Source organism: Bubalus bubalis, chromosome 14 (genome assembly GCF_019923935.1).
Source record: "Bubalus bubalis isolate 160015118507 breed Murrah chromosome 14, NDDB_SH_1, whole genome shotgun sequence".
Classification (NCBI taxonomy): Eukaryota; Metazoa; Chordata; class Mammalia; order Artiodactyla; family Bovidae; genus Bubalus; species Bubalus bubalis.
In genome coordinates, this window is record NC_059170.1 from 35,513,683 (window position 1) to 35,529,113 (window position 15,431).

Here is a 15,431-nt window from a genome sequence, read left to right on the forward strand (position 1 = left end):
TGGACTGGGCAATGTAGAAGATTTCCACAGTTACAGAAAGTTCTAGACAATAAGATAAAGCCACTTTGGTGTCAGATCACCTGGTGTGGAAATGGTCAGCAGTCAGCAAGTGCACACAGCACAAGTAGGTGCAGCAGTCAGCAACTCAGATTCTCCTTCTGGCTCCACCAGGAGGCACAGGACCTTGAACGTGTCACTTACTGTTACTGAGGCTCATTTTCGTCACTCTAAAGTCAGTGAGAAAATACCTAAATACAAAAAAGCACTTAGAAAGCTGTGTGATAAAATGGAGGCACACGCTACTATCAAGTCATCTCCTTTACTGGGTTTAGATTATGTTATTTACCCAGACTTTGTTCAAGGGTATACATTTACATGTATACAAATGCATACATTTACATGTATATGTATATATATGTATATATATCATATTATATAATACTAAAATATGTGTGTAAAATTGATTGACTTTTAAAACTTATCTTGTTGTTTTCTAGTTGGCTAGACTCCTCACGTTCCCTTATGGAACAAGGCATCCAGGAGGATGAGCAGCTGCTGTTACGATTTAAATACTACACTTTCTTTGACTTGAATCCCAAAGTAAGATACTTTTTCTCTGTTCTCTCTCTCTTTTTTAAATGTGAATGCATAGAAATGTAAAATTGAATCATTTAGTTACCAAAATTCGGATTAATTCTTGTAACCTTCTGTTTAGCTCTGCAGGGTTAGACCAATAAGTGTATACTGGTCTCTGGATTTTCCTGTTGGTTTCTAGTGGGAATGGTGAGCTTCCCCTGAGTTAGGGGAGTCTCTAAGGACCTTCCGGAGAAGGCAATGGCACCCCACTCCAGTACTCTTGCCTGGAAAATCCCATGAATGGAGGAGCCTGGTAGGCTGCAGTCCATGGGGTCGCTAGGAGTCAGACACGACTGAGCGACTTCACTTTCACTTTTCACTTTCATGCATTGGAGAAGGAAATGGCAACCCACTCCAGTGTTCTTGCCTGGAGAATCCCAGGGACAGGGGAGCCTAGTAGGCTGCCTTCTCTGGGGTCGCACAGAGTTGGACACGACTGAAGCGACTTAGCAGCAGCAGCAGCTAAGGACCTTCATGCATGGCATGTCCTGTCCTTCTCCACAGGGACCCAGAATAAGAAGAGAGTGAGTGGCTCACAAGCATGAAGCCAGAGCCCTTCATGCTTAAAAACGGAGTTGTCAGGGCCAGGTTGAGAGGCATAGGGGTTCTGGCGAAGAAGCCAGGACCCCATGATAGCACACACTTGGCTCCCCACCACAGTGCTGAATGAGTCTTGATTGGTGAGACAGAGGGGTCACCTGGATCAATAAAGAGCCCAGCTGGTTGCCAACTCCCATATTAAGTGCACATCCCCTCCCTGAAGTTTCCCAGGACAGCTGAGTGATGAAACAAGGCCTCTGAATGTCTGCCCTTTCTTTGCCCCAGCTCTCCCTTTTGTAGAGCTGTGAACCAGCACTTAAAATGGCCCAAAGTAGAAAATACAAACTGGTCACCTGAGTGCACAGATGGATTGTATTATTTCCACCCCAGTACCATGCTGGCTGCTTTTGTCCAGTTACCAAAGGGCTGCTCTTCGAGGAGCCTGCTCCAAGTCGCCTTCTGTGCCCATCCTTTCCTCGTGCATGGCAGTGTCTCTGTCTCTTGTGCCACTGTCTTCTCCTTAGTCCTCAATTTAAATCTGGTCTCCAGAGGCCTTCTGGGCTCACTGCTTCTCTAACTGGTGTCTTCTTTAAAATAAGCCCTATTTCTTGTCCTTCTGTGGAGCTCTTGCTCAGTCTTTGGTTGAGATCCAGCTTTCTGCCCCTGGACCTGGCTTGTATCTGGAGTGCATCACTTCCATCAAATCATGGTAAGAAAGCAAATTTTGGTTCTTCTTTGATTAAATCTTGAGGAGAAATTACTATTACAGCTTTTCTTAACCAATTGTTTTAATTTTCCTAAACACCAGGAAGGGCAATGTGAATTATACAGCTATTAGGATTTTCTTTTTGTGTTGCCTATTAGAACCAAATCTTTTTTTTTAATATTTATTTATTTTAATTGTTGATGATTGGTTACAATGTTGGTTTGATTTCTGTTATACATCAACATGAATTAACCATAGGTGTACATATGTCCCCTCCCTTTTGAATCTCCCTCCCACCTCCCGCCCATTCTCACCCCTCTAAGCTGTTACAGAGCCCAGTTTGAGTTCCCTGAGTCATACAGCAAATTCCCATTGGCTATCTATTTATATATGTCAGTGTATGTACATCCATGCTACCCTCTCCATTTATCTCATCCTTTCCTTCTTCTCCCCCACCCTTGTCCATAAGTCTGTTCTCTGTGTCTGCATCTCCATTGTTGCTCTGTGAACGGATTCGTCAGTATTGTCCTTCTAGATTCCATATATATATGTTAATATATGATATTTGCTTTTCTATTTCTGACTTCCTTCACTCTGTGTAATAGGGTCTAGATTCCTCTACCTCATTAGAACTGACTCACATGCATCCCTTTATATGGCTGAGTAATATTCCATTGTATATATGTACCACTACTTCTTTATCCATTCACCTGTCAATGGACATCTAGGTTGCTTCCATGTCTTGGCTATTGTAAATAGTGCTGCAATGAATACTGGGGTACATGTGTCTTTTTCAGTTCTGTTTTCTTCAGGATATATGCCTAGAAGTGATATTGCTGGGTCATTTGGTAGTTTTATTCCTAGTTTTTTTAAGAAATCTCCATACTGTCTTCCACAGTGGCTGTAACAATTTACATTCCTACCAGCAGTGTAGGAGGGTTCCCTTTTCTCCACACCATCTCCAGCACTTGTTGTTTGTGGATTTTTTAATTATGGCCATTCTGTCTGAGATGAAGTGATATCTCATTGTAGTTTTGATTTGCATTTCTCTAATAATGAGTGATGTTGAACATCTCTTCATATGTTTATTAGCCATCTATGTATGTTTTCTTTGGAGAAATGTCTGTTTAGGTCTTTTGTGCACTTTTTGATTGGGTTGTTTGTTTTTCTGGTATTAAGTTGTATGAGCTCTTATATATTTTGGAAATTAATCCTTTGTCAGTTATTTTGTTTGCTATTATTTTATCCCATTCTGTGGATTGTCTTTTCACCTTGTTTGTAGTTTCCTTTGCTGTGCAGAAGCTTTTAAGTTTAATTAGGTCCCATTTATTTATCTTTGTTTTTATTTCTATTATTCTAAGAGGTGGGTCATAAAAGGATCTTGCTATGATTCATGTCATATGGTGTTCTGCCTGTTATCTTCTAAGAGTTTTATAGTTTCTAGTCTTACATGTAGGTCTTTAGTCCATTTCAAGTTTATCTTTGTGTATGGTGTTACTAAATGTTCTAATTTCATTCTTGTGTAGTTGTCCAGTTCTTCCAGCACCACTTATTGAAGAGACTGTCTTTTTCACATTGTGTATTCTTGCCTCCTTTGTCAAAGATAAGTGCCCGTATGTGTGGATTTATCTCTGGGCTTTTTTTCCTGTTCCATTGGTCTATACTTCTATTTTTGAGCCAATATCTTACTGTCTTGATGACTGTAGCTTTGTAGTATAGTCTGAAATCAAACAAGTTGATTCCTCCAGCTCCATTCTTCTTTTTCAAGATTGCTTTGACTATTCGGGGTCTTTTGTATTTCCATACAGAATTGTGAAGTGTTTTGTTCTAGCTCTGTGGAAAATGTCATTGGTAATTTGATAGGGACTGCATTGAATCTGTAGATTGCTTTTGGTAGTGTAGTCATTTTCACAATATTGATTCTTCCAACCCAGGAGCATGGAATATCCCTCCATATGTTTATGTCGTCATGATACTGTACATAGAAAACCCTAAAGACACTATCAGAAAATTACTAGAACTAATTAGTGAATTTGGTAAAGTCACAGGATACAAAATCAATAAACAGAAATCACTTGCATTCCTATATACTAACAATGAAAAATCAGAAAGAGAAATTAAGGAATCAATCCCATTTACCATTGCAACTAAAAGAATAAAATACCTAGGAATAAACCTACCTAAGGAGACAAAAGAGCTATATACAGAAAACTATAAGACACTGATGACAGAAATCGAAGAACCAAATCTTTACATTTTCTATGACCTCAATTTTTAGTCTCATTCCTGACTCAACTTACTCTTTCCTTGCCTAGTTTCTAGGTAGCTTATTCTACCTTGTTGTATGCTATGTATTCTAATACATAAGGTTTTTTCTGAAATCTGATAACACACAAATAAAGCATATTTATGCATTTTCTAATTGCTAAGTCAGGAACGTGGCTCCATCTTATCTGTTCAGACTTGTACCCCTGTTGTTTATTTTTTCATTTATTTATCAAACAACTACTGTGTGCCAAGGGCTTCCCAGGTGGCTCAGTGGTAAAGGATCTGCTGCCAATGCAGGAAATGGTCCCTGGGGTCAGGACAGTCCCCTGGAGAAGGAAATGGCAACCCAACTCCAGTATTTTTACCTGGAAAATCCCATGGATGGAAGAGCCAGACAGGCTACAGTACATGGGGTTGCACGGAGTCGGACATGACTTAGCAACTAAACAACAAACAACAACCGTGTGCCAAGAGCTAAGATAGCAGCTGAGGACCCAAAACTGCTGGACAGTAGAATAAGGTTTACAAATTTATGAAATGAAACATAAGATTACAATAAGAAATAATTATATTGAACTACAGTAACCAAAATCTTTTCCAAAATGGATATAAGTAAATCTATTTCATTAATTGAATAAATATATAGTGGCCATTCTCATAACTAGCTTAATATTGAAGTGGTGGTGATGCATGTGAGCATTATTCGAAAATAGCAACTTTGAGGAATATGAAAAATCTGTGATTCTGGTAGTCAGGAGTGCTCTATAATACTGTGGTTTGTTGCCTACATTCATTATGGATGGAAATGCTAAATTTCCATTAGGAGTTGGTGCAAATGGAGATGTAGTTTTTCCTCATCCAAGTTTATGGACTACCTAATTTAGACTCCCAGATTCAGAAACCCTGCCCTAGGATCACACTCAGGTCTTATTCCTTCTAGAATAAGAGCTTTTCTGTATTCTTGGTCATGCTGGCCCTTCCATTTTTTGAGCCACAACTGAGTGTGATTTCAGGACTCATACTTCTAATTGTACCACGTTCATGAATTTTCTCCACAAACTGCAGACTCCTTGAAAATAGGGAACACTTCTGATATATCCTTTGCCCTCCACCCCTACATGTTGCAAGGATGCTAGGAGAGTGATCCTTGGTCACTTGCTCTGTGATTGGATCAGCTAGGTCTTGAAGGTCCTCCTATCAGTTTCCTTGACAAGAGATTCTGCATTAAATTCCTTGCTTTGGCAATTGAGCTCATTGCTGAAAATAAACTCAGTCATCTACTTCTAAAAAAATGTCGGAAACATGTGAATGACATCACAGTCAAAAAATTCAGACATGTCAAATCATCAGCCTAAGTAAGCAAACATGGAAGAGCAGTGTTAAATATGTGTTGTCTAAGAAGTGGAAGATTATGAGACTTCCCTGATGGTCCAGTTGTTAAGACTCCATGCTTCCAATACAGAGGGTGTGGGTTTGATTCCTGGTTGAGGAACTAAGATCCCACATGCCTCTCAGTGTGGCCAAATGGTTTTTAAAAAAGTAAAAAGAATTTTAAAAGTGGAAGATTAAAAAGAATCATAATCCCAGAAGGGGGCAAGCACACCAAAGACAAAGGTCACCAGGGCCATTGTCCTAGGCTCTTTGCCTCCAGTCTCTGCTTGTTTAATTGGTAAGGAATTCTCTGTCCACAGCCTATGAACAAAATGTATTTGAATCTAACAGCCAAATAGCAGCTACCAACCCAAAAATGACTGAAAGATTCAGGCTGGCAGGATATGACTTTGTGGCGCAAGATGATTCCCAACCATCTGGAGTTGTGACAGCCCTCCTTCCCTTCCCCTCCTAAAGTACAGAGTGCTATAAATGAAACCAAGTTTAAGGCTTCTACTGTGTACTGGGTAGAGCGATACAGAAACTTAAGATAGAGTTCATGTTTTCAAAGAATCTACAATCAAATTAAGAAGAGCAAAGATGGCACCCAGGAAACCACTGCAAATATACAAGGCACCCTGTATTTAGGAGCTAAATCAGTTAATTGGACCAGGGAGCTTCTCTACTCTGGCTTTCAGAGGAGAGATACAAGCAAGCTACTGGATGGCATCACCAACTCAATGGACATGAGTTTGAGTGAACTCCGGGAGTTGGCGATGGACAGGGAGGCCTGGCGTGCTACGATTCATGGGGTTGCAAAGAGTCGGACACAACTGAGCAACTGAACTGACAGGGTGTAGGATACTGGAACTGATTAAAATCTCAGATGTATGAGAGTACTAGAATACAACATTTCAAATATATTACTTTAGAAAGGCTAAAAGAATCCATAAAAGGAAAGATTGATACATTTTAATTAAAAATTAAAATTGAACACATGGCAAAAAACTACAAATAAGTAGAAAAATGTTATTGTATTACTACAAACAAAAGGCCAGACTCTCTAATATATAAAGAGCTCTTACAAATCAGTAATAAAATAGCAACAACGCAGTAGCAAAGGATGTGAACACATAGTTCATAGAAAAGGAACTAAAATAGCTCTTAGTCTTATATCCACAAAGAACAAAAAGTTCCATACACTATCTTATTTATCTAGAGTGTGGAGAAACAGGTGCTCTCATACACAGACTGATTGTAGGTCAAAGTACAAATTAAGTCTCTGTGGAAGACTATTTGACAGTATCTGTCAGAATTACAATTCTGCATAGCTTTGACCCAGAAAATCTACCCTTTGGTATTTTTACCACAGTTATACTCAAATATGTGAGTCGGTATGTCTGTACACAAGAATAGTTATTATTACATTGTTTGTTTTAGGAAAAAACTGGAAACCACCTAAACATCCAGCAGTAGGGAACTGGTTAGTTACATTATGATCCATTCATATAGTGTTGTGATTAGGAAACATGAGTCAGCTTCCTTTTGATGGGAAACATGGTCAGGGAATATTATTGAGTAAAAAGGAACAAGATACAAAACAATCAGTAGAGAAACCACCTTGTTTGTGCGGAACAAGGAAGAAAGAGTTGACTTTTTATTGTACATCTTTTGTCTCTTTTAAGTCCATTCAAAATTAATTTCATCATTATATACTCTTTTGCCCCATTTAAGGGCATTTTAAAATGTGTGCATTAAAAAAAAAATAACTTTTATAACTTCAAAGCAACACTTTCCCTTTTATTAGGCTCATGTGGACTTTTTAAAGTCCAACCTCTTTGAAAAATGTTTCTTTTTTATTAACTTCCTCCTTAGGAAGCAGACAAACTCTGTCCTTAAAAGATGTATTTTCTACTTGGTACTGCACTCAGTCCTCAGGCCTGCAGTATGTGGTTTACAAGCAGCAGTCAAGTCTAACATCTTAGAGAAAAGTGCTGTCAAGGTAGGAGGTAATCAACCAGGGCCTTCCATACTTCATACATACATACGTGTGTGTTAGTTGCTCAATCGTGTCCGACTCTTTGCAACCCATGAACTGTAGCCCACCAGGCTCCTCTGTCCATGGAATTCTCCAGGCATGAATACTGGAGTGGGTTGCCATTTCCTTCTCCAGGGTATCTTCCCAACCCAGGGATCAAACCCAGGTCTCCTGCATTACAGGTAGATTCTTTACTGTCTAGGCCACAAGGAAAGCCTATATAGATAGGTGCATATATATACACATATATAAAAACACATTTACATTTGTTTTTTACAAAAATAATATAACAGGGTTTACAGAGTTTTATTAATTCTTTAAAGCTACATAGTCAAGGTCTATGCTTCAATATAATCATCTTTTACTCTGGAGTAAAATGGGAATTTTAGGCCTAAAATTAGATTTAAGATTACTGAACAGAGGCCATATAGCAACACAGACATAATAAATCTTGATCATCACATAACTAGAAATATGTTGCTTTTATCCTTATGCTGGGTCTTACACATCCCCCATCAATTAGTTTCATTTTAAGTAAAATACAAAAGCAAAATAGTTCACTGAAGTAATCTTCTTTTCATTACATTAGCACATATGCCAAATTATACTAACTGCATGATAATCTCTATGTACTGAGGCTATGTTTTTAGCATATGCTCCTATCTACTTCATTAAATACAGTATCCAGCTAGCAACCACAAAAAAAGGAATGCATGCTGTACAGCAAAAAAGAGAACAACAACCTGCAGGATGGTGTCTTACAGGGTTAGTTGTTGTTTTTTTGTCACTAAGTCATGTCCAACTCTTTTGCAACCCCATGGACTGTAGCCCACCAGACTCCTCTATCCATGGGATTTCCTAGGCAAAAATACTGGAATGGGTTGCCATTTCCTTCTCCAGAAAAGGCACATTGGTTTTAGTAAGAGGCTTGCTGCTGCTGCTGCTGCTGCTAAGTCGCTTCAGTCGTGTCCAACTCTGTGGGACCCCATAGACAGCAGCCCACCAGGCTCCCTCGTCCTTGGGATTCTCTAGGCAAGAACACTGGAGTGGGTTGCCATTTCCTTCTCCAATGCATGAAAGGAAAAGTGAAAGTGAAGTCGCTTAGTCATGTCCGACTCTTTTGCAACCCCATGGACTGTAGCCCACCAGACTCCTCTATCCATGGGATTTCCTAGGCAAAAATACTGGAATGGGTTGCCATTTCCTTCTCCAGAAAAGGCACATCAGTTTTAGTAAGAGGCTTAAAAGATACTAAAAGTTGCTACCCAACTAACAAAGAATCTTGAATGATCAGATCAAATAGTAATCCTCTCCTGAGAGCATGAAACCTATGGGAGGTAGGCTTTATTATTTTTTCATATTGTTGATTGGTGGAAGGAGAGAGAGGTTTATTGAACTGACTAGGTGGGGGAAAATGGATTTGAGCAGTGGGGGTGGCAGAGGCCACATGTTTTGGTGATTTCTATTTTCAATTAACCAGGAGACAAAGGAAATCGAGGACCAAGGAGAGGGCAGCAGTAGCCAGTCCCCACCAGGGAAAAACATGTTTCTGAATCACTGAAACCCCTGAAAGAGTTCTCAGGGAAAACCTTTTGGGGCCCCTCTTAGCAAATGAACCTGCAAAAGACCCAGGACCCTGTGCTCAGTGGGAATGTGAACAGTCCAAAGAGGAAAGTCCAGAGCTCTCTGGACACAGCAGACGATCTGGGGTTCCTCAGCAAGAGCCAGGCCTGGCCCAGCCTGTTCTCCTGATGTCAGTCTGGAAAAGTAGGCAACTCTTATTAACCAATACTTTCAAAGAATTGTTTTACCAGACTTGGTAATGGAAAGGAGATAAGTAGTTTTAGGTGTGGAAGCGCTTCTTCCATTTTTTAAATCTGTACTGACTGCATTTGAAAGAAAAGCCTTATTGGGTGATTTAATTTACTTTCACTAATTAGAGAAGGAGTGATAGTTAGACCAATAGATACATACATGCACACAGATATATATAAATATGTATATGACATATGACAAATGACAGTTTATTAGCCCAATTCAAATTTCAGCGACTGCACATACTATTTAAATTGTGTGTGTCAGCTAAGGGCAGGGGCCTTTTGTGGGGAGAGGGTTGGGAGTTGGTTGCCTGGTTTTTGGTGTGCACTGTGTGTATGTGTGGTTTTTTTAGTTCATGTCTTTGGATGGTAGTATAATTGACATGCCATAGAATTCACCATTGTAAGTGTACAGTGTAATTTTTAGTAAATTTACATAGTCATGTAGCCATCACCACAATCTCATTTTAAAACACTTGCATCACGCAAAAACGTTTCCAATCATACCCATTTGTGGTCAGTCTCTGTCCCCAGCCCCAGCCTGCACCTGATCTGCATTCTGTCTTGAGTTTTGCCTTTTCTAGAAATTTCACATACGGAATCTACAGCGAGTAGCTTGTGTCTGGATTCTTTCATTGGGCTTGATGGCTTTGATGTGTATCTGTGTTTCTGCCTGAGTGGTGTCCCATCGTGTGGATGGATACATATGGATACATTTTGTTTATTCATCTTCAGTTTGAGGGACATTCTCTGTTTCTGGTTTGGAGCTGTTGTGAATAATGCTGCCATGGGTGTTTTCATGCGTGTCATGTTTCAGTTTGTTTTTGGAGGATTCTGGAGCAAACTCCTGAGGGTTTCCATGACACCTGGCAAAGTTAAGAAAACAAGGACAGACTTTCTTGAGATTGTTATTATTCCAGCCTCCTGAAAACCACACACTTGGATCTGCATTTGCCCTCCTTTCCAAGCAGTTTTAAAAGCCATGAGAAGGAGAAAGCCTGCGGGCAGGTCACAGTCCCACGTGCATAAAGTTAATGCAAAAGGAAAAGTGGACTCACGCTAACCAACCGATGATAAACCTGTTTACATGCTCTGAATGTCTTTCTATTTCTCCACCATGTTTTCTTCAACATTTTTATCTTTTTTAAAGGATACAGTATAAACTCAATATGAAGGGAAAAAACGGAAATCAAACATAGGAGTTACTGTTTAATCGGAACAGAATTCCAGTTTTGCAAGATGAAACAAGTTCTGGAGTCAGATGGTGGTCATTGAGAATGTACTTAATGCCACTGTGTATACTTAAAAATGGTTAAGATGGTAAATTTCATATGTATTTTTAAAAGGAATTTTTAAAAATCAAACATAAAAAGGAAGTAGTTCCAGTAAAAATGGAAAGTAATCCTTTACCAAGATCTTTCTCCTGAGAGGTAGCCCTGGTTAACAGCTTAATGATTAACCATCCTTGCAGATTTTTTCACATACATTTATAAATGTGTATTTGCTTTGTAGCTTGCTTCTTTTTACTTTATATCAGCCATATTTTCATGTCAGCATATATGTGTCTGACTCACTTTTTTTAACTACTACAAAATAATCAAAGAAAAGGCTAAAGCATAGTTTATCAAGACCTATGGGTTTCTTCTTTGATGAATGCGTTGTATCTCTTTAGAATAGTAACCATGGACATGCTCATGAAAGGGCAAAAAGATATTTAAAGATCCTGCCAAAGTGCTTCCTACTGACATATGTGTAAGTGCCAGTTTACACCACATCCTCACCAACACCACACATTATCAGTACTTAAAACCTAGATAAATCTGATAGGAAAATAGAAATTATGTCATCGGGTTTTAGTTTTACTTCTCTGATGATTAGTGAGGTCGAGCATATTTTCCAGTGTTTATGTGGCATTTTGGTTTCATCTGTGAATTGCCTGTTTATATATATTTGCCCCATTTTTTATTGAATTCTTTATATTTTTCATATTGATTTATAGGAGCACTTACTTATTGCAAATATTTTCTTTCAATCTATATCTTGTCTTAACATATAATCTTCTCTAGGGTATTTTTCACCATCAAAAATGTTTAAATGATTTTAAAATGATTGTAAAGTCAGCCTTATGCATCATAACCTAAAGGCTTCCTGTCTTGCTTAGAAAGGGCTTCCCCTCTGAAAGATAACAAAGTTTTCTATTGTGTTTCCTTCTAATAGTTTTGATTGTTATCTTTAGATTTTTAAATATAATATGCCTTTAGATATAAAATCATATACCATGCATTTCACGTACCAACATCCCAAAGGCATAAAATATATCACTGAAAAATCAGGTGACAAAGAGTCAGATATGACTGAATCTTCCCTCAAAATGTGAACATTGCAGTACCAGTATCCATTCAAGTCCCTGTTTTCATTCTTTTTCAGTATCTACTTATGAGTGGAATTGCTGGATCTTATTCTGTGTTCAACTTTTCCATGAACTGCCAAACTGTTTCTTATGGAGGCTGCACCATTTTACATTCCCCCAAGCAATGCATAAGGGTTCCAATTTCTCCACATTCTTAGCAACATTTGTTATTATCTGTCTTTTAGGTTAGATTGATCCTAGTGGATGTGAAGTGGTATCACATTGTGGTTTTGCATGCTTGGATTCTTTAATCTATCTGTATATTTTGGATGTGTAAGGCTTTGTGATTTTCTATCTTGTTTTCCAAATGGCTAGGCAATGGCACCCCACTCCAGTACTCTTGCCTGGAAAATCCCATGGACTGAGGAGCCTGGTGGGCTACAGTCCATGGGGTCGCTAAGAGTCGGACATGACTGAGTGACTTCACTTTTACTTTTCACTTTCCTGCATTGGAGAAGGAAATGGCAACCCACTCCAGTGTTCTTGCCTGGAGAATCCCAGGGAAGGGGGAGCCTGGTGGGCCGCCGTCTATGGGGTTGCACAGAGTTGGACACGACTGAAGTGACTTAGCAGCTTAGCAGTGTTGAAAGAAAGCTTCTCTTGCTTATAAAATGCCATTTTATTTTATATTAAATTACATACCATCATTAGGTCTGTTGCTAGATATTGCTTTATTGACATTTTGTCCATTACCACAGCAATAACACACTGTTTTAGTTGCTGCCACTTTACTATACGTTTCAATAACTGAGAGGAAAAGTACCTTCCTAACATTGCTGTTTTTCAAAATGTTCTTGGAGATATTTGAACATTGTCTTTCCAGCCCAACTTGAACAGCTTGCATGAAGTTCCACTAAAAACCTGTGTCCTTGTCCACTGAAATACAGAGGGTGGGGGGTTAAGATTCTGCTTAGAATTACACAGAGTACAGATCAGCCTGGGGACCACTTCTCCTTATTTTACTTAACACATAAACCATTCCATTAGCTGTGTTTCCCACCAACAGAAGTATGATAAGAAAGGAAAAATAATGGAGTCTAACTAAGATGGGTCAGTTTGGGCTCTTGAAGAAGCTCTGGGAAATATTTTGAGAAAGAAAGTTCTTAATTCAGAAGTAAAATGAACTGGGGTAGTGGAAAGATAGAGGGCTTTCTTTCAGTTACCTGAACTAAAATGCATTGCATCTGATTAACAAGAATTGATCTCAGTTATTCTAAAACTTTTGTATCATGGGATGTAAATATGCCCCAGCACACACACATAAGCACATGCCTGTTCTTCTCTCTAGTATGATGCTGTCCGAATAAACCAACTCTATGAACAAGCCAGGTGGGCCATTCTCTTAGAAGAAATTGACTGCACAGAGGAAGAAATGTTGATCTTTGCAGCACTACAGGTATGGGAACGTTGGTACCTTCCTCTGGAAGGAAACAAAGAAAATTTGTTCTCCTTCAAGTTTCATTTTCTTTCTACTGATTTTTTCTTTGAAAATGAGTTGAAAAAAAAAAAGAAAGAAAAGGAGTTGAAAATTAGTGTAGTAAATTTAAATTTAAAATATTCCTCATAACCAACCCATGCATACATCTTATAAGGCATCAGTCTTGCAATCCTCATTGCTTCCATGCTATAAGGTCAACCAATGATGGAGAAGAACTGAGTTGGAACATGACTAACCATAAATCTCAAAATAATTTACATTAAAATGTCATTTTCCATGCATACCCGGGAGATCTCCTTCCAGGAGATGTTCAGTATTTTCTTTCCTCATTTGTGTTTCTAATAGTCCTAAAAACTCTGTTTCTGTTGTAGTATCACATTAGCAAACTGTCGTTGTCCACTGAAATACAGGATTTTACAAATGAGTCTGAGGTTGACGAAGTAGAAGCAGCACTTTCTAATTTGGAAGTGACCCTGGAAGGCGGAAAAGCAGACAACACTTTGGTATGAATGTTTCTGATAACTCAGAATTGTGGCTTTGCTCTGATTGACAAATATAAATGAGCTTTTTTATTATAAATAAGGGAATATTTTGTCTGATTTTGAAGAAAGGAAAATACTCTCTTCCTCAGACAAACTTAAACTTGACTAGCTTTTCTCAGATCAGCTCTAAGTAACTGTAAGGTATTTTTATCACTCCCAATGACAATTCTTTTGTACTGTATTTCTTCTTAAAAATAAGCTAGCTTGGTATGAGGGAAAGACCGCTCCAGTCTCCATTTCACTAGAGTGGAACATGAAATGGGCCCTTTAACTGAAGTCTAGAAGAATGAGGTAGCTGTGAAAGTAGAGAGAATGCTTCACAGATACAAAACCATGTGATCTGTTGACCTAGTCCTGCATTTCTTTGGGCAAGACTGTACACTGTAAAAAGTTCCTGAACCCTTTTGACTTTAGGAAATAAATAAAAACTCTCCAGTAAAACATAAAGTAATAACGCTCCTGCTTCTTATCCAGGATGGATGTGGCTGAACTGTCAGCTTTATAATTGCAGTGCCCTGCCTTGTTTGATTCATTTGTTGGGAGCCACCCTTTTGTTTAACTTCTTCGATCATTAGTTTAATCACATTGAATCAGAGAGGTAGAGCCATTGTAATTTGGTATAAATAGTAATAGCACTGTATTGTATACAGTAATACACACATTATTGTATTGAATGTGTGTTCTCTTATGATTAAATTCCTTAAAATAGGAAATTGCTAAAATGCAAAAGCAACTACCTTATACAAATGGAATTCTCAGATTCTGAAGAGATCCAGGCCCTGAACCACATTTATGAGACCTGGGCCCCATGAAACTGGATTTCTCTTTTGTTTACTTCCTCCACTAAATACTTACAGTGGAAAAGTCGTCCTTCTTAGAACAAATGGAAAATTCCCTCTCAACGCCCTCAATATTTTTATGTGATGCCAAACAATAGTCTTTTCAGTTTGAAAATAGGCACCAACCTATACCATAGAATGAACTTCGAACCAGATTCTTTCTGAGAATCAGTAGGATTCTATATATCAGTAAACTAGATATAGCTACTCTTACACACTCTGATGTAAAAATTATGAAACATTTTGTTTGGACAAAAAAGTAGTAGTTTCTAATTCAGATTTTTAACTTGAATGATAGTGTATGGTCAGTTTTTTTTTATCTTTTTTCATTTGTGTAATATATGACACAGAAAGTGAAAAAATACAAAAATGTACAGCTTAACAAATCAGTATTAAATTATCAGCCAAGTTACCACCCAAATCAAGAAATAGAACTTCACCAATTAACCCCAGGATCCCCACAGGTGCCTAATCTCAGTCACACCCCTGAGGTAACTACTGGAAATGTAGCTAGTATGACTGAGGAAGTGAGTTTTTTATTTTATTTAATTTAATTAATTCTTATGTAAATAGTTCCACGTGGCAGGTGGCTACAGTGTGGGATAGAGTGCCAGCACCACCTGTCTAATTACTGCTTGTCAAATGTTATCTGCTTTTCCTCAGGAGGACATTACTGATATCCCTAAACTTGCAGATAATCTCAGATTATTTAGGTAAGTCACCCTTGAAGAGGAAAGAAGTTACTCATAGCAAAATCTTGCAGGTAAAGAGTGTAGGAGTTAAAATTGAACATCCATTAGGCAGGTTCATGGTTCAAAGGTAAAAG

At 38.4% G+C, this 15,431-nt stretch overlaps 1 protein-coding gene across 7 annotated transcripts in view; it reads left to right on the forward strand.

Moving 5' to 3' along the window:
- FERMT1 (FERM domain containing kindlin 1) overlaps positions 1-15,431 on the forward strand; it is a 58,392-nt gene that overhangs the window by 19,679 nt on the left and 23,282 nt on the right. For all 7 annotated transcript variants that reach the window (XM_006047733.3, XM_006047736.3, XM_044927907.1 and 4 more), the window contains 4 exons: positions 498-600; positions 13,075-13,182; positions 13,596-13,727; positions 15,269-15,318. In XM_006047733.3, coding sequence (XP_006047795.1) covers positions 498-600; positions 13,075-13,182; positions 13,596-13,727; positions 15,269-15,318 — 393 coding nt within the window. The remainder of the gene's footprint in view (positions 1-497; positions 601-13,074; positions 13,183-13,595; positions 13,728-15,268; positions 15,319-15,431) is intronic.